The sequence below is a fragment of the Wyeomyia smithii genome, chromosome 2 (assembly GCF_029784165.1).
Source record: "Wyeomyia smithii strain HCP4-BCI-WySm-NY-G18 chromosome 2, ASM2978416v1, whole genome shotgun sequence".
Lineage (NCBI taxonomy): Eukaryota > Metazoa > Arthropoda > Insecta > Diptera > Culicidae > Wyeomyia > Wyeomyia smithii.
This window is the reverse complement of record NC_073695.1, coordinates 77413756-77434375: the sequence shown is the minus strand read 5'-3', so window position 1 is coordinate 77434375 and position 20620 is coordinate 77413756. Positions and strand designations below refer to the sequence as shown.

Here is a 20620-nt window from a genome sequence, read left to right as displayed (position 1 = left end):
AATAGAATTATTTAAAAGCGGTCGCATTGATTTACGCACTCAAAACTTTTTTTATCAATTTACAGGTATCGAATATTATATCAATTAAAAAATTCAACGACATTAAATAAACCAAATGATGGCCTGATTTTTCGTTTGCTGAAGAAGACAGCAAATATTTTTGACAAAAATTTGAAGCAAATTATTTGTAACTACAAGCGAACAAATTTTGACCATCGTTTCAAGCAAATATATGCTTTGTGTAATGCCCACTTTAGAGCTGCTATACAGTTTGACGACGTTAGTTTCGTGTTTGATAGGGTAGGTAGTTTTATTGCACTGTTGCATAGAAAAATATATTTTCAAGGAACTCGGGAATCCCGGGAATCAATATTTCTGTTCCCTGTGGTTTGTAGAGCAACACTTTTATCGCGAAAGGTTCCGTCAACCAGGAAATTTTTGTGCAGGAATGCCTAAAAAACGTCTGTTGCCTTTCTTCAAGCAACACAGTTGTTCCGTTTCGTTTTGGCCGGATTTGGCATTTTCCATTACGGAAAAAGGCTATGGAATGGTATGCCGCGAACAACGTCCAGGTGGTGCCAAAGAACATGAACCCTCACAATACACCAGAGATCCGCCCAATGGAAAAACACTGGGCTACCGTCAAGCGGAACTTCAAGAAAACACGAAAGACAGTTGTAAACGAGATGCAGTTCGAGGCTAACTGGCGTTCTGCGGTAGTGATTTCGTAGTAATTTTCGTATTTAAAAGTTTAGTTTTTCGTCATATTCTTTTTTAAGAAATATCTGGCAACAGGGCTGAAAACTAATATCATTATTCGAAAAAAATCTCTAATAAAAAACATGTACTAGTATAATATTTCATAAAGTCATTAACTGTTTAATAGAACATTAACCGCTGTAAAAAAACGACTTTTGTCTTTCGATACGATGAAAAGCAAGTTAACATAGATTTTCTCTTACTCTGAAGTAAACTAGCGCTGATACTACAGAATCTAGAGAGTCGAACACGGCGTGTATCCTAGAACAACTTTATTTTAAAAAAATGGGCATCGCCAAAATCTTCACCATTTGAAAATATAGCTTTTTACCTTTCATTTGGGACCCTCCGAAAAATCATCCATCGCGGGCTTTCGAACAACTTTTTTTTTCATTAAAAAAGTATTCTGACAGCAAAGTGTCTAACTGCCGAGAGAAAAGTACGGTGCTACAAATGAAAATAAAAATGCAAGAACTTTCCAAGCGACATAGTGAAGGTTGTAAGTTAGTCGAGTGCAACTTTCGCTTATACTGGAAATTTTCCAAACACACTAAAATTTGAAGTCATGGTCAAAATGCCGGTATTTTTACCTCAGCGCATGAAAATTATTTTTAATTAATTTGTTTTCCAACCGATTTTGAATGTTTGAGCCATTTTGGAAAGGGGAAAAATAGAGTTTTCGAAATATATACAGGTTTGTACTAACTTCATTAAAATATGTTGAGTTATTCGAGCGTAAATCTATTTTTTTGACTTCTCCACGCAAGTTTTCAACTTCACTTGAAATTTGTCAGTTATTTTTGTAAGAAAAGTACTACAAGTACAATAGCAGTTTGAAACTATATGCAATAACGATAAAAAATAGAAGCTTTTGTTAGTAAATCGGCTGATAATTCGCTGAGTATCATGTTTTTCAAGGAAATCAGAATTTTTGACTTTCATCAAACAATAATATTTGGGCTGTTTATTCCACGGTGCTACTAATGGGAGAAAATGCAACAACTTCTGATGCCTTGTGTAGATCGTAACGAATGTGCGAAAATTTGTTCTCAAATTAAAAAAAAAAAACAATATATTTCAATTTTTTTAAAACTACTCATTACACGTACACCTAAGTCAAATCTATAGATTTATCTATACATTTTGAAAGCCCTATCTTTCGCCTTTGGGAACATTCATAAATGACGTATCATTCGAGCGTGGAGGGAGGGTTTGCAGTTTTGTGACGAAATGTGACGGGAGGAAGAGGGGGGGGGGGCAAGCCAAGCTACATAGCATGATGAAACTAAGAAAACTGCTACGATGGGGGGTCAAAAAAAGCTACGTCATTTATGGATGTTCCCTTTCCAAAACGATCTATATACAAAGAATTGGTGGAAAAATTACAGAGTTGAAAATAAACATGTGAACCACGGTCCAAAGGCGGCGTTTTGATAATAACTTCAAATTTTAAGGGTATTTGAAAAACTTCAAGTTTGGGCGTAAGTAACACACGACTAGAGCTATTTGGTCACATCAGAAGTGCTTGCATTTTTTCCATTTATAGCACCGTAAAATAAACAGTCCAAAGATTATTGTTCGATGAGAGTGAAAAATTCTGATTTTCTTAAGAAACATAGAACTCATTTGCGTGGAGAAGTTTAAAAAATGAGACTTACGCTCGAATAACTCACATATTTTAATGAAGTTAGTACAAACCTGTATATATTTTGAAAACTCTTTTTATCCCCTTTCCAAAACGGCTAAAACATTTAAAATCGGTTGGAAAACAAATGAGTTAAAAATAATTTTCATGCGCTGAGGTCAAAATACCGGCATTTTGACCTTAACTTCAAATTTTAGGGGTGTTTGGAAAATTTTTAGTATGAGCGAAAGTTGCACTCGACTAACTTACAACCTTCACTATGTCGCCTCGAAAGTTCTTGCATTTTTATTTTCATTTGTAGCACCGTACTTTTGTCTCGGCAGTTAGACGCTTTGCTGTCAGAATACTTTTTACTGAAAAAAAAAGTTGTTCGAAAGCCCGCGATGGATGGTTTTCCGGAGGGTCTCAAATGAAAGGTAAAAATCTATATTTTCAAATGGTGAAGATTATGGCGATGCCCATTTTTTTTTAAATAAAGTTGTTCTTTTTACACGCCGTGCGAACACTTTATCGCTTTTTTAAACTAGCAGATGAACAAGCTTCAGTCTGAATAAGCTTAAAGTTTTCTGTTCTTTTTCTCTTGAGATGATGAAGTAATCTGTAACGCAAGCAGACGCGTCCCGAGTCACCGATGGTTTTTTTAAATTAATGATTCTGCGCTCGAGCTTGAGTTGGCGCAAGGAACGAATAATACGATATGTAATGAAGGTTACCCTATGCTGAGCAGTATCAGAACAACAATTTTTCGTCCCTCTCTCGATGTGGTGTCGTTTTCTGGCAACCATTTGCCTGCCAAGTTTAATAATTTAATGTAACTTACCATCAAGTTAGGCGTTAAGAAAGTTTTAGATAAGCTAGCTCTGGAAAATTATTTTCTTCCTCGCATAGTGCTTTATTAGTAACTTTGGAGTTGTTTATTTAGTTAAGAAGCTTCTCTGTGGTACTTTATATCCTCATAAAGGAAAGCTGGCTGGTGGAAATTTTGTCTGTAGATGTTTGAATTGACAGCATTTGATATCATTCATTACTGCGGCTATGACTAATCGTGTTTCAAAAACTTTTCTTATGAAAAGTTAATGATCGGTCGTGTTTCTGTGATATTCGCTGTTACGTAGTCTAGTAAACACTTTACATTCATATGTTCCGGAAGAAAAGGAAAACAACACATCATCTATTCGGAAGGATTTTGCGTTTTTTGGTTTTTCGAGCCAGGATAAGGTAACAACATCAAAACCACACATTCACATAAAACGTATTACACAAAGCACAGGCGTCATTACCAAAAAAAAAAAAAAATACTGGCTTAAAAATAAGTTGAACCGGAAGAAGATTTAGAGAGTCTAAAAGAGATTGCTGACAGGTTTATAGAAGGTGAGGCTTTTGTGGAACCGACGATGGATGACTGTTTGAGAAACTAGGAAAAAGTGTTTGAAAATTCAGTCTTCTGCAGCCTAGGGAAATATAAGCAGGATGGAAAGGCCAATCATTCTTGTGTTGTATGCAGTGGGATATTTTATGCAAAGGCGTGTTGTAAAGACGGTCTTCTAAGGCACAGAACAGAGTGATTGAAGTGTAAGAGTTGAAAGAGCAGTGGAATGTAGAAAACGGAAAACATTCTTTGTTGCAATTTTGTTGATTGAAAAATGAAACTCACGAGCAGTGTAATGTACGCGAAATAGAAACGGTCAAAACTTTGTCCCAATTTGAGGTTTGCTGCCGATTATAAATTCGTGTCCAACAACGTAGGCTTCTCTGGTTGATTAGTCTAAATAAGTGAAAATTCGTTGACAAACCACAATTCCAGTGATTCCACAATCGCCACTTCTTGGCAGACGAAATTATCGAATGACTGCCTTTTCCCATGTTACGCCCTAAATGTAAGGTAAAATTTCCACGTAATAATCGCTTACCCTGTGGCTGCTAAATCTGTGTCCTTTTTGTCTGTATGAGCATAGCCTACCGTAAAGCTTGGCTTTTATATCAGGCATTTTCTCGCGACCATTCTGGATTTACTTTATTTGCTTACAAATATTTTCGCTTAACATTATCCGATTATGCAAATTCGCCACTTTTCCACCAGCGGTGCGGGGCGGGCTGATACCCATTTGTCGCAAGTCGAGTTGGGTCTTCCCATGGTCAAGGCGAGGAATCGCTTGTCTTGGCTCTACACGAGTGGGCTTAAGGTCTTCCTCGCAAGGATGACCGATTTCCGGGCGGGAGGAGTTGTGCTTTGGGAAACCGGTCGAAAGTTTTCTAGCAGGCCACCATCATTATCGTCACCATCAGGCGAAGGGCGGAAAATTTTAGTGGCGCCGAGCTCCACTGTTAGAGGGATGTCGATGAGGAGTAGTCGTCGTACGAGGCGCCTGGTGGATGCAGGTTTTATTACACGCGACGGGGAGGATTTAGTGGTTTCGGCACGGGCAATCGAACCAGTTTTGTGGACCAACGTGGACGCGGTCGGTGATTCGGGATGGATTAGAGAATAGAATTCATTTTGTTTTGTGGGTGGTTTCAAATGGATTCGGTGGATTGTTTGGTTGTGTTGGTAGTGGATGTAAAAGACGAGAAAAGAGAAAACGGTTAGAATGTCGCCGTAAAGAATTCATTTGTTATCTTGATAAGTTATTTCAATGACTGTGTCATTATATAGGTTCTGAATAATCGAATTACGCTATCCAGGATACTTTATTGGGTTTTCCAATAGGTTGGGTGAGGAGTTATTCAGAGTTTAATTAATGATAGATTAGTGATGGCAACGGTGAATGTGTTTTTTTTTCTTTCAAATAGTTTATTGGAGAAAATATTTCTAGTGATTTTGTAAGATTTGGGCCATTGCGACCATTGTTTTGATCTTTTGTGGTAGTTTCTAATGATTGGAAAAATATGTCAAGTTCTAAGAATATTTAAATACTGCTAGAGTGCAATTTTGAACTCGGGGATGAAATCAGTTTCAAAAACAATATCAAATGATCGAAGAGAATAAAAACAGCCATTAATAAGAGTTTGCTCAGTTTCAATGATATGAGTAGAGAGTCTTTTGAATATTGACTTGATAAAGTTTTATACGGTATTTAAACAATAAGTATATTTAGCAAACATCAATATCAGCCATGTCAAATGGCTTGAAAATGCATTAAACTTAAACATGTAAACGTCCATCATATTTTTAGACCACTCGGGTTGGAAACTAGGTTTTATAATGAACGCCTCTGAATAGTTATCACCTGTTTTTAAGATTTCAGAATCATGTTTCCATTCTTCGTGCATTGAAAACCGTTTTTTTATTTTTCTACAGATTGTTTTCAATGCAAAATCGTCTTGAAAACGCTCAAATCTAAAAAGAAATTTTTTGACTCTGATGAAATTTTATTATGTGTGTAGCTAAATACTACATGTCTTTTCCACAGGTATTCAGAAAATTTCAATTAAATGGGGTTTCAGTTCGTCTCTACAGGCTGTTGCTGAATAGTCAATCGCTTTCGAGATTTTTCATGAAAAGTAAATTATTAGTGAATTCAAATTTATACAACTTGTGCACAGATAACACATTTTTTGGATACAGATTTTCGAAGATTTCATCTACTGTCACTGATACACTTTCTGAAAAAAAGTTTGAGTCAAAACTTATTCTGAAAACTTTATTACTTATGAGCTAGATATGCATGAATTTTTTCTCATACTTTTAAATGATCCTGGGAATACTTTCAAAATTTTTCTGGAGTTTTTTTTTCTATTTTTATAACACGAGAAAGCAAATTTTTAATTTTTTTCTGCGGAAGCCAAAAAAAATTCTGATCATTTTGATTTGTATAAATTTTATTTTCGTTCACAGATCGACGAGCTTTGCTGTGTATGATTTATTGCCACAAAACGCGTCAAAATCGCTTACATGTCTTTAAGTATCACGGAATTCGCGTTGACGGTGTTGCTGATATTTGTTTGGTTTTTGCATGCGAAAAAGAAGGAAGGAAATATTTTTGCTTTTGTCATCACGCACATTTTGACAATTGCATATGAGAGTTCACGTAGGTGCGAACAGCCTCCAAAATCTCTTTCAACGCGAATAACCCGAATAAAAGAGCGTTGTTCACGATAGAGGGGAGTAGCTTTTAATGCGTGACGCTAAAAATGACGATCACAATAATTCTAATAATAGTTACATTGAATAAAGATTAACATTTACCAAACATAAATTGACTGGGTTTGGGAATCGTGGTGCAAAGCAGCAAAGAAATTTAAACACTGTTATGCTATGTACGGTTGTGTTCGAATCATATATTTAATCTGTACAGCAGTGACACAAAAAACATAATTGAAAACAGATGTGGAACGTGATCAAATAATTGCGCAAAAATGAAAGCTGTTGTAATTGAAATCACGTTGCTAGAAGTGCGTGGTTTTGGGTTTTATTAATCGGTGGTTACCTCGCGCGCAACATTCACAATAATCACCATATTAAGCTAACGGCAGCGTAGCGGCAAATGGCGATGTGTGTGCAAAATCACACAACAAAATCGCTAGACGCATGTTTGCACTCGTGAACCTACTCGGACTGCTGGATCGATTGAACAAAGCACTTCTGGGTCTAGACCAGAAGTTCCATGAAGTAATTTTTCGAGACCGATTGATGACAGATGGGTGAGCCGGCGGGAGGGAGAAAAATTTGGAAACATCAATTATTTAATTAATCAATTTAGGTTTTACAGCATAACAGTGCGTTCAGTGTAGTTTGGTGCAACACGAGGCAGGTCTAATCAAGACGGATTGCGAGATTTCATCGAGTTGTTTGAAATGTGGAAGAAACATAGTTTATCGTGTAAAATAATGGATAAATCCTCGGTTTTTCCGCTTATCAATAAAAGCTATTCTTGATAGTTTTTCCTGTTCATTCTGATTTCGTAATTGCTATAAAAGCGAAAGGCAGAACTTAAAAATAAGGCCGGGTAGAAACGTAAAGCTGTGAATACGGTAGGGTTAAGTGTCACAAAAGCGTAATGGGAGTGAGTAGAATGGAGGCTTTGATCGAAAGTTTGAAAGTCGCAAAAAAAGTCGTACAAGTAGAAACGTAGTCAGTGTGCATGTGTTTGTTTATGTATCGACCGTATTTGCGAAATAACTTCCCTTGTTCCTACGTGAACATATTAAATAGATGAAATCAACATAGAGCGCAAAGGTAAAGCATTTTTACGACTGGATATATTGAAATATAATGGAATAAGGTTTTCCGTCAAAATCGTAAGAAATGGCAATCATTGAACTGCAATCATTGAAGAATAGGGCTCTATTAAAACTGGATGCCGTTGCGAGAATAAAAACGTAACACGAGATAGATTGCAGTGCATAGTGAATGATAATGGTAGAAAAATATATACAACAACATAAAATCGGATTGATGTGCAAAGAAAATATTATTCATAAATTTAATAGCTAATCAGCAGAGTTGTTTCAATTCTTTGATTGCTTGAGAGTTCTGTTTTCGTAAAATACATGGGAAAATAACCGTCAAAATAAAATGTACTCTAAAAAATCAACAGATTATCACCAACTTTAAAATCAGTCATGGAACTGCTATGAAATGTTCAACTCGGAAGATACACGAAAAAGTGACAACAAAATTAACTATTTTTCTTTGCAGCAAAACTCTGGCTTTTCACTGCCAAAAATGTGTAAGCTGAATGGAGTGAGTGCCATGCCGCTTCCTAGGATACAAGCGAGCCAGAAGTTTGCCAGGAGCGTTTAAATAAATCCGTCGTCAGCTGAAGCAAGATGTTTCATTTTCTGCGAAACGGCAAGTTGAGCTTCTCGTTCCAAGTTACACTACAGAGTGGTAGTTAATTGTGAGTAAATATTTATGGTGGTAGCACACAAGCTTCAGCTATAAGCTGACGCCGCAGTTGATGTTGCAAAATAGGGTGGTTCAGTGTTTAAGGCTAACTGCACACCAGGATGCAAGGTTCGTCGTTTGTCTTAATCTGGTTAATCTTACTTTGCGTACAACAGTTCGTTAGGTTTTCTATTCATTATACATTCTATACGTAAATAGCCGTCAGCTGTGCTAAATGTTGAGTAGTATCAATCTCTGCAGAAGAGGCTTGTGAAGGCAGTTAAACTTTTCCCATGCGATTCACGATCTACTACGGTATATGCAAATATGAGGTCAGGATGGAGTATGTTCAGGGTGTGAACTGTTATCAGGAGGCATTTATCTGTACACTTCAGACAAGCTTTTTCCTACTACTGATTCCACAGAAGAATACGGCTGCTTATACACAGTGACACAGTTAATTGTGTGAAAACGAGGCACTTTGATAAAGGAAACCATATTATTATACAGTAGAGCTTGTAAATTTTGTCAATTAAGCTGGGAGCCATTGCGGGTGCAATATGTCTACGTTTTTGAGACTACTTTTGGTATGTACATGTGCGTGAACATAAACGTCACCACTGCTAGCGAAAGTACATTCGGATACAGTCACAGGATTGACTGTCCATCCGTGTTGTAAGCGACGAAGATGTTAAATATGGCCAAGCTTAACCATTAAGATTACTGTTTATAAGTATCGCCGATACTTACTTGAGCTTTCCGTGATGGTTTTCGGGCTACCGGGTTCGATCTCGATCTCGGTATCGATACAGACCGATGCGAGCTCCTCGATACCAACCGGTTCCATCTGGTCGGGATCTAGGTTAGGAACTACAATTACGACGTCACCGCGATCATTCACTTGACCGGGACTATTTCCTACGTACTGCGGAGGTATAGAACTGCAACGGGAGGGGAAAGCGGCAAAATGGTAAATTGAAACCGTCATAAAAACGCTTTAAAATAAGATTTTGAACACCATAGAACAATTTCAAGCAGTTATGAAGACCAGTTTGATTGACCATTTTTGATTTGGCTGAAACTTTACCCAGATGTTCCTACAGGCTAAAAATGTAAAATTTTCCAATCAGTAGGTAATTGTTTTAGTCATGACTAATTTTCGGAAAGGGCTTGTGTTAAAAAGGTATGGGTAAAAATGAATTTCTAAATGACGCCAATTTTTTTTTTTTACTCACGCTTATTTTCCGTCGGTCTAGTTCCGCCACTGTTGTGGCCAATCACCGACGCCCAGGGAGGCGACTCCACACCCAGGACCCTAACTCACGACCCGTTTATTAACGGACCGGCGCCAACGGCTTTACTTCCTCATGCGATGGAAGGCGTGATCCCAGAGATTTTTCGCCTCAGAAAATCTCCCGGTGTCGGCTAGGATTGAATCTAGACCAGTTGGGTTGGTTGTGAGTGGATCACGCCACCTCACAACCATCGACACCTATGTCGGCGGTGGGATTCGAACCTAGGCGTCGAGCGTGGTTGGCGGAGACGTTACCAACCACACTAGGCCCCCGCTAAATGACGCCAATTGAAGTTAAAACAAATAGAAAAATGTAAGAAGAAGTAGCATTTCTTCCCAGCGTGTATTTTTTCTGGGTTTAGTAATTGATTTTCTACAGCTCGTGCAAAGAAAACATTCCAGTAATGATCAAAGGTTTCTAGTTATTTTTTGGGGATTTCACTTTCTATAAACAATTAAGGTTACTAAGGCACCATGGCAGTGGTATTTAAGTTCATACCTTTTTGAAAATTGGGTCAAAAATCTCACATTTTTCTTCTCATAACTCCTTCGACATAGAATCGTTTTGCAAGTCATTGAACTCATCCTAAAACCGATCAGGAACTGTTGGAACTGTCGCAACATTTGCTAACATTGTCAATCAATGTGCAAGAGTGAAATAGAAAGACGAAAAACTAATTTTAAGAAGGGGTGTTCTAAGAGAAACTCTATTTTGTTGTCTTCAACGTACGTATCTCAGCATTCAGCGATTTTTTTCTTCTAAATTTTTTCTACAATTTTGCTGAAAAATATTGAAAATTAGAATTGTTTTATACAACTGTTAGGGGGATTAATCGAAGAACCAAAAACGTCAAAAGTTTTTGGTACAAAAACATGTATAAAATAATGTCTCGCCTTCGTGGGACCGCAAAAACGGCAGCAGACGCTTCTGGAGGCACTCGGTGCGGTTGTACCCGTTGTGATTAGGGATGTTACGGATATCCGCATCCACATCCGCGAATGCGAAACATCCGCATGAAAATTGACATCCGCCTTCGCATCCGCATTATACCATGCGGATATTGAAAAAAAATCGCTTCATAGAGTTTTGCAGAAAAATTTTCCTTAGTGTATTTACTGCTCGCCCAAAAAACTTTTGCACTTGGGAGGGGCATGGTCATATAAAATAAGCAAAATAAAACACTAGGGATGCTACGGATATCTGCATCCGCATCCGCGAATGCGGAACATCCGCATGAAAACCGACATCCGCATCGACATCTGCATCCGTAATCACATATCCGCATCCGCATCCGCAGATGTCTGAAAAATCACATCCGTAACATCCCTGATTGTGATGTACGGTATACTCAGTTTACATATGGCCTGCCAGAGCAAGTATTTTTGGCGAATTTATCCACTTTCTTCTTCTTGTCTTCCGGAACATCAAACTGTGATTTGGCAACGTAGAAAATTGTAATTGTAGAAATTGTAGGTAACAGAAAAAAAAACACTAGAAATTTGTCTCAACCTTTTGAGAGTGTTTGCAAATATTCTGGATAGAGAAGTAAAAAGATTGTTTCGAGCAAGAACAAATGCACTTCTTCGACGACAAGGTTTGACTGAGTTTTACCGGTAATTTAAAAATAATTTGTAAGAGCCGTAACGGGTTAAACAAAACATCTTAACATGCAGTATGTATACAAAATCTTTAATGGAATCGATAAATCGGTTCTTACCAAAGAAAATATTTCTACGATTTGCAATCTTTGTTTGTCTTTTCATGATAAAACAAGATAATACAGTCATACCTAAGTTTAATTTTCGACGTTATATCGAGTTGCGCTATATCGAGGCACGAAAAAAAAATTTGGTAATTGATGCAAAATTTACTCAAAGGTGCGCAAAAACTTATTGTCCTTCTTCCAGCAGTATTCCCCTGTCATATGCCCCTTTAAGTCAATTTTCGTAGCCAAACATAACCAGTCACAAAACATTGAAAGAAAAAGTCAATTGTACCCCATTTTACGGTACTTATTGGTTTCAAAACTTACTAAAAACATTTATACCGAACACCCAAAAATAATTGTTGTACTTTATTTTTAACGTTACATCATCTTTATTTTAATTTTAAGGTTATATCGTTATATCGAGGTAAAAGTTACGTTATATCGAGGTTGCTTTATATCGTGGTATGACTGTACACTAAATATTTTTGGCTTTGGACAAAATCACGCCAAATGACCTACTATCAACCATTTTTTTAACCTTCATTGAACCCTTGTGTGGAAAACCACACAAATGAATTTTGTTTTGATTTTTTTTCGAAAACTTCTCGAACGATTTTGATGAAACTTCTTGACAATACCTAAACCATCAATCTTACACAAAATACATTTTCTCCGAGGGAAAAATATTTTTGGTTGATGAGATATTTAAAAACTTACGTTGTTTACCCTGGTGTGTGGATTTCCACACATACAACATTCGAATTTATTTTGGACAAGAAACAACTTAATTTTGCCCCAAACATATTATTTTCATTGAGTGCTTTCATACCTGAAGCTAGGTACCAATTAATCCTGTTTCAAAAATCGAATAAGGTGTGTATGTGTGCGGAAGTATTTGTATGTGTGTTTATATTCATTCTTACGACCAATATATCTCGATTTTCTCAGCAACGGCTGAACCGATTCTATTGTTCTTAGTCGCGTTTGAAAGAGCTTAAAGACTAGTTAGTTGATGGAAAATATCGTTTTGATCCGAAGGTTCATTCAAAAATGACGTAACAAAAGATTATCAATTTACATGGGAACTGATAAACTAATTGATTTTTTTCCAACGGTTCGACTGATTTTAGAAATGTATAAAGGTGCATTCTTGTAATTCGCATCAAAACCAAATCAATCAAAAGGCTACGTGGGACATGTGTAAAAGTATGTGTTTATTTGTTTCATCCCAGTTTGAGAATTTTCACACATATGGGTTACGTATACGCTAATGCTAAAAGTACCTATTTAGTGTTTCCACAGCCTGGTTGAGCAGTGTTAAACATTTACACAGTTTTATGTCTACTGCGAGACAAGTATACTCGCACTTTTAGGTATATTGAAATAAATTTAGAATGGATCTCCCGAGATGGCTAATAAGCCAGTCGTCGTGGGTTCGAGTCTCGGCTCGGGAGAAACTGTTAGTGTTAGTAGGATCGTAGCGCTAGCCCCGCAATTGTCCTGTACACTAAACATTTGACTGTGAAGTCTGTGTATAATGAACGAATCGGAATGTAGCACCAAGGCTTTGCTAACTTTACTTAGCATAGATTTCAGAATATTCTTACGAACATTCCTAGCACCAAATTGCTTCATTTGGTCAAACCGATGTTAGGATTTTTTTTTGTTCAATTGCTATCATAGCATGTATAATTGGTCTCATATCATGTAAACACGTTTTGTTTTGTAACTTTTGCATGAACCATCGGATCAAACAAATGTCCGATGATGACCTAATGGCCTCCAACTTCAAGCCCTTCCTATTGCAGCCAAAAAAATCGAATCAATACATCCATTGCTGAGATAATCCAAATGTATTTTTCAAGATTGTTTTTGTACACTACGCATAATATCATTCAATTAGTTACCTCCAAGATACTGCAATGTACTTGGCGTTTCCACAAGTTTTGTTTTGTTTTTTTTCATCGTACCTTTGGAAAGTATCATTTAATTTTAAGTATATTTTTGAATATAAATCTACCCTCCAAATCTCAACAAACGCATCTAGCACCAGAAGGACTCGAATCAGTCAAACCACTGACAGAAAAAATCGGTTAGTTTATCAGTTCCTATATAAGCTGACCACAATGCGTTACGTCATTTCTGAATGAACCTTCGGATCAAAACGATTTTTTTTCGTCAAATAACTAGACTTTTAGCTCTTTCAAACGGGACTAAGAACAATCGAATCGGTTCAGCCGATGCTGAGAAAATCGAGATATTATGGTCGTAAGAATGAAAATATACACACATACACATACTTCCGCACACATACACACCTCATTCGATTTTTGAAACAGGATTATTTGGTACCTATAGCTTCAGGTATGTATGCACTCAAAGAAAAAAAATAAGTTTGGGGCAAAATTAAGTTGTTTCTTGTCCAAAACAAATTAGAGTGTTGTATGTGTGGAAAACCACACACCAGGGTAAACAACGTAAGTTTTTTTTAGGATGCAATGAAGGTTAATCAAGTTTTGCACGCGTATTTGGTTTAGCAAACGGAGTATTCATCACAAACGAAGAAATTTTTTAGACTCGAGATCAGGCTAGTCTTTCTCCTCAGAGGATTACTAGTGTGTAAGAGAATATCTTTCACTGCGGAAACAACTGCTTTTATACTAATGAGCAAATCGACGCACTTGCTTGAAGAGAGCAGCAAATCGTGTGTATCTGAGGAGCTTGCAAAAAAAAAAACACCGTGGGGTATCTCTCCTGAGAGATAAAAAACTGAGGTGAACTTTCTCACCCAAAAGAATAATACGCACAATAACTACACAACAGAGCTCACTGCAGTTTTACAGTGAGTTTCTTGAACATATATCAAATGAAGGAAGTATCTGGGTAGGAAAGTAGATTGCGTTTTTTCCAATATCCTTTGTATCTCGAAAAAATACATCCACGCACCACTCCGCATCACATTCTCCTATGAGAAAACAAAAGTTGTCTCTATTGTATTATCTCATCAGCGCGTAACAGTTCGGCTGAAAAGTTTATAAGGTTGACGTTTAGGTGGCACCTCTTGCAAAAATCTACTTGACTATCACAAAGCACCATACGTGTCAAAATTTGACAGCAATTGGTTCGTGAGTTACTACAGCATTGAGAGTGAAGCAACGTTTATTATTGTGAAAAAAAAATGGAAAAATCCAAATTTTGTGTATTGATAAACCATTGCTTTTTGATGGAAAAATACAGTGCAAACCAAAGCATGGTTTCAGAAACTGTGGAATATTAGTTTCGTCAATTTAGAACTGGTCGTGTGAGCACAGTTGATGCTGAGCGCAGTGGACGTCCAAAAGAGGCTATTACTCCAGAAAACAATGAAAAATCCATAAAATAATTTTAAATGACCGTAAAGTGAAGTTGGGCGAGATAGCTGAGACTCTGAAGATATCGAGAGAGCGTGTTGGACATATCGTGCATGAATATTATGGCATGCGAAAGCTGTGTGCAACGTAGGTGCGGCGCGAGCTCACAATCGATCAAAAACAACAACGTGTCCATGATGGCAAAATTGTATGATTCGGGCTTCGAATTGCTTCCGCATCCGCCGCCTTCTGCAGATCTACCTCCCAGTGACTGTTTTCTGTTCGCAGACCTGAGGAGAATGCTCGCTGGCAAGTATTTTAAGATCGATGATGCAGTGATCATCAAAACTAAGGCCTATTTTGAGGAAATAAATAGCTGTATCGCTCTCTAAGGCAACTATGCTGCCTATAGTCGCATATCAGTCCCGCCTTAATTTTCATCATGTTGAGAAAACAACGTGTAAAGCTATTTTTCTTGCTTAAGTTATTTCAGTTGTTGAGCGTGGTTTATTCTCATATTTTTGACATAATATAATGAGATAGAGATTTACCATAACTTCTCTATAAAAGCGACAAGAATGCAGGTGGGACTGGTATGCGATTATACGCAGTATGTTGAATAATAAAATTGAACTTTGCAAAAAAAATATTTTTACTGTGTTACCTTATATACTTTTCAGCTGAACTGTTACTGCAGTGTACTTTTGAGTTTTCTCACTGAAAAGTTGGTTCATCACTCTCGTTTCGCTCGGTTGTGGCGTAAGCAGTAAGTGAAACATTTTTCCTGCTAGCGGTAGAAACACAACACAATGCAGGAGCGAAAAGTTTGATGTGCAAAATTGCTACACGCAGCGCTCATGCCAGAGACGATTTTGACGAGAATAACAAGCTTGCTCGAGAGTAATTTTCTAAAAGAGCGTATACATTTTGTCATAGGTTTTATTCAAAGCATTATTGTTGCTTAGAAACCGTTGGTTGTATAGATAAGCTGTTTAAGAATAAGTTGGAGGAAATTAATAAAGCAAAGCCCTGGTGCTACATTCCGATTCGGAACTCGACCTTCTGTTTATGAATAAACAGACTTCGCAGCCAACTGTTTAGTGTACAGGACAATTGCGGGGCTAGCGCTACGATCCTACTGACACTAACAGTCTCTCCCGAGCCTAGACTCTCGAACCTGCGACGACTGGCTTGATAGGCCAGCATCGTACCTCGAGACCATTTGGTAGATATCAGGAAATTAATTGAGCCTTGTAAAAAATATACCTACAACAAACATATTTTTTTTGACTAACACTGAATTTTAATTTTGAAATGTGAGTTTTCTTTGATTTTTTCAATAAGTAGAAATTATAATGCATGTTTAGAAGAAAAGTCCAGGGTAAGAAATGAAAAGCATCGTTTATGAAAGGTAAGTCTTTTGAAAAACAATAAAATTGCAACATTCTTCAAAAAATTCAAATCCAATGATTTCGAACAATTTAAAAAGTCATTTCGAATCTAGAAGCACAGAAAAATTAATTTCGTAAATGCATCCGTTTCAAGTTATTTTTAAATCAAGTTGAGAGAAATAAAAAATGAACATAAACACTAAATTTAAAATTGAGCTCTGTATGTCTGTCTATCTCTCTGTTTGTCTGATCCATATAGACTTGGAAATGACTGAACCGATCGGCTTGAAATTTGTACCTTGGAGGTTTTGGGGTCGGGGAAGGTTCATATGATAGTTTGATACCCTTCCCTCCTCTGAAAGGGAGAACTCCTATACAAATGAAGCACGAATTTCTGCATAACTCGAAAACTAATCATGCAAATGGAAACAAATTCGGTATGTGAATGTTTTAAAAAGCAGTAAACATTTTCACCCCTTCCGACTCCTATATAAATGAAACATATATTTCAACCAGTTCTTTGGAATACAGCTTAACCCTCTAGTGCCCAAGTTAATTTTCAGACGGACTTCAAAAAAAATCACTATGAGTTTTCATAAACATTTTTTAAGTTTCGACTGAAACTTTTCAGAGATTCAACTGAAGACCGTCTAAAGGCGGCACTAGAGGGTTAAAATGATCGGGATGATGTACAGAAGCCAAAAATTGACCCCGTAGACCTTTTTCTAATGCTGGTTTCTGGAAAACAGCCCAAAATGACCGAATTGGGTATTTTTAGAACCTGAATGATATCCAGAGGCCAGAAATTGACTCCACCTGCCATTTTGAAATCCAAGATGATGACTTTCGGTTTCCGAGAAACAGCTAAAATAACCGAATGTATTTCAGGAATTAGAATGATACCTAGAGGCCAAAAACAGGCCCCATATTCCATTTTGAATTCTACGATGGCGGCATCCGCTTTCGGGAAAACAGCGCAAAACAACCGAATACAGGTATTTTCGTAATCAGGATTATGCACAGAAACCGAAAATTAACCCCAGATGCCATTTTGAATTGTTTTAGGGCCACCATATTTTTTTCAGATATTCTTTCCACCATATTAATTTCGGAGATGTAGTTCTACGTCAAGCGGTCATGTCTTTGTATACAACCCTTTCTGAAACAACCAGAATTGTTTGTATTTGAAATGAAGAAACAACCAGAAAACTCTTTCTAGATAAACTTTAGAGGTGGCATTTCCTCTTTGAATAAATAGTTCAATTGTCAGGGATATGTAATTATTTGAGCTATTTGATTTCACTTTGTCTTTTGAGTTTGATCGTATCCTATATCTGATTCGTTTTGCATTTACACACTATTAATTATCAATCAATAATATTAATCTTTGAAAATATATGTATTTAACTTGAATATTAAAAAAATTAAAGAGAGAAAAAAATATGGGCGGAAAAGAGTTTGCCGGTACAGTTAGTAAACACTAAATTATACATTGAATTAAAACTTTTGATAAAAAAAAAACAATTTTACAACTTTGCTGAAGACAACATACCAAACAAAGAAACCGTTTTGGCTCTAAAAATATTTTTATCATGATTGGGCACTCGTCCCAGTAAGTTTGATCTATGTCAGCCCCAGTTTTCTTTGTGCTAACGGGAAAACTAACTTAAGAAGTATTTTGTGAACCGAGTGCATTTTGTTTATTTGTTTATTTGTTCATCGTCTTCGATCATATCGTACAGACTGATTTGTCTTATGCTATATTTTTAATTCTATTTTTAAAACTATTTTTGGTCAAGTTACAGTCAAATAAATCACTGACGTCATTGAATCCTCTTAGGCAGGAACTGAGCGGATTGTCATAACCATAGCTTGTCCTGTGCCCGGGTATGGAGATCATTGTCGCAACTGGCGCTGGGGAACATTTATTTGAATTGGCAGGAGAAGGTCTGAGCAGTCGATATTGTTCGTTAGGACGTCGAGAACAAACAATCGTTGAAGTTTTATTCGTCTTGTTGACAGCAATTCCAGGTCAATCAAACGACATCGTTGCGAGTAGTCGGGCAGATGTACAGGGTCATTCCACGGTAGGTGACGAAGAGCAAAACGTAAAAAACATGTTTGAACTCGCTCAATGCGAATAACTTGAGAGGTATGGTACGGGGCCCATATGGGAGCAGCATACTCCAGAACACTGCGTACTAAAGCACAGTATAGTGCCTTAAGCGCGTACACGTCAGTAAACTGTGAAGCATTGCGGTGAATGAATCCGAGGATCGAAAAAGCTTTAGCGGTAATGGCGGAGATGTGTTGGTTGAAGCGGTTGTTGTACTGATGACTAATTAAATTATGATAGCGACTGAAAGTGATCACCTTGCATTTGTTGATGTTCACACGCATCCCGTTCTCTTTGCACCAACGTGAAAGGATATCGATGTCTTTTTGTAAGCAAATACAATCCAACATGGACTTAATTATTCGGAAAACTTTCAGGTCATCGGCGAAAAGCAGCTTTGCAGAAGAAATTCGTTGACACAAGTCGTTAATGAAAAGCACGAAAATCAGCGTTCCCAGTACACTTCCCTGTGGAACTCCAGACGGGATGTCGAACTTTCTAGAGCGTGCAGACAAATGCGGTTCTTCTAAAGATGATTTATCTACAACAGATAAGCCATTCCGATCAAATAAACCACACAAAATGACACCTTTAGTCTATAGGAATACCTGTGCAAAGTTTCAACCAAATAAAAAGATATGAAAATCGGAACATTTGTTTTCAAAATTGCTCTTAGACATTTAACAATAGTTACTGTTTTTCATTCTTGCATCTTTCAGGTTATAAACCCCTACAAAAATTGATAACTTACGCACTGTTTCTATTATTAGCTCACCTTAACGTAACACGCTTCTTAATCCTATGACCCAGGTCGGAGTATCCGCGTTGCATTGGTGGACGTTTTTGCTGTATTGGTTCTTCGAATGTTTTCGCTATCGGTGAATTCGGCTCCGAAAATTGTTTATCTATTAAAATAGGTTTTGGCTGGAAGTGGGAATGTAGAACACAAGAATGTCATTAGTTTCCCAATGGAACGATTATTGTGATTGATTTAGGAATGTCGGAATGTCTAGCATTACGGGTACTCACTTTTAACGAACCACTAGAACTACTTGTCACAGATGTGATTACAGCCGCTGCTCCGCCCCCTTTCGGTGGCAACGATGGAAGGTTTGGATTGTTGGAATGTGATGTGTCAGGATGAAGAGGAAGTGATAAAAGACGCTTCCGATCCTGCATATATAACTCTATAAACGTATCTACCTTTGTCTCTATGTCATCGACCTGTGTGAAGGAAGAAATGCATCGACAACAATTATATTTGCATGGAATGGTTATATTACACACTTCAGTCAACTTACTTGTCTTTCAATTTTCACTACGCGAGAAGCTAAGCTAATTTTTGATGCGTACACATCTTTTGATTTTGATCCTTGTTTGCCAAGTATTTGGTCTAACCTGTAGGCGAAGGGTGATTCGGTTTACGAGAAAAAGAAAGTAAAACATTACAAAGCCGCCGTTTGACCGCAGTTATTCTGATCATTATCAAAAAAAAAAAACAAAAATGGTAATGGTTGTTATAATTTGGTTTACTTTTTATGGAGAAACAAAAATACATCAGAAAGCCATCACTACGTAATAGAAAAACTTTGATTGGATAAGTTTGCTTTACTGGAAGCGATTTCTGCCGGAATCGTTAGCATACTTTCAAAGTGCTCAAGGATACAATTTGCATTCTAGCTAAATTATACATTATTCGGCAGCTTGCATGACTGTTCAAATAGCTTTCTTGAATTCCGGGTATGTTCGTAAACGATATGGTGCGGCAACCATGATGATCATGTCAAAAGTCAACTGCTGCAGTAAATAGATAGAACTGCTGAGGAAGCAATATAACCATCTCTCAATATACCGTGCCAATACGTCTTTTCCGCTTATTTCTCTTTTCAATTTGATCGAAGGGAAAATTGTTTTCCACCACGCTGCCATTTCACGTTTTTCATCCATTGCATTGGCAGATGTACCCAGTAGTGCAATGCTGGGCAGGTGGGGTCGAGTTTGAGCTGTAATGCAGCAACTGGGGCAGAAAAAGGAATCATTCTTGACTCGATACGGCAGGTTGGTGGCCTGGGGATGTAACGCAAAAATTTTCTTTTACAAAGCTTTCCGTGACAACTTTCATTTGCATCACTTCGCAGGTGGCTCTTTTCATCTTCTGTATTTTTCTCTCTCACTTAGTTATAGTTTAATGCAATCGCAAAAGGTTAGCAAAAAGAGGTTATTTAGTAGTGCAGCGACAGCAGTAATAAAGCATTAGCAAGCGAGTGTTCCAATATATGTTACAGTTTGCATAAGAGTCTACTTCATGCATTGGTTCGATTGATACAGGTTTCATGCGATACTGTTTTTACCGTAGCCCATTTGTTTAGCTATTGCGAGAGGAAATTTAAGTATTGTTTTCGAAATTGTACACGTAAATGGTTTTTGTTGTAAGTCCAGTTGAAAATCCATCCTTGGTATGTAGCACTTTGCCTGGAAGCCAGCGTATGTACGTGAACACAACTTGAACATACAATTACAATGCAGTAG

General features: G+C 37.3%; 1 protein-coding gene across 28 annotated transcripts in view; it reads right to left on the bottom strand.

Moving 5' to 3' along the window:
• The window catches only part of LOC129725096 (potassium voltage-gated channel subfamily KQT member 1-like), a 612086-nt gene that overhangs the window by 16365 nt on the left and 575101 nt on the right, over window positions 1-20620 (bottom strand). For 27 of the 28 annotated variants that reach the window (XM_055680533.1, XM_055680531.1, XM_055680530.1 and 24 more), the window contains 4 exons: window positions 19393-19489; window positions 19121-19315; window positions 18867-19015; window positions 8982-9172 (listed from right to left, as the gene is read on the bottom strand). In XM_055680533.1, coding sequence (XP_055536508.1) covers window positions 8982-9172; window positions 18867-19015; window positions 19121-19315; window positions 19393-19489 — 632 coding nt within the window. Of the gene's footprint in view, window positions 1-4058; window positions 4771-8981; window positions 9173-18866; window positions 19016-19120; window positions 19316-19392; window positions 19490-20620 lie in introns of all 28 variants that reach the window. The other variant, XR_008728015.1, reaches the window with a different exon arrangement.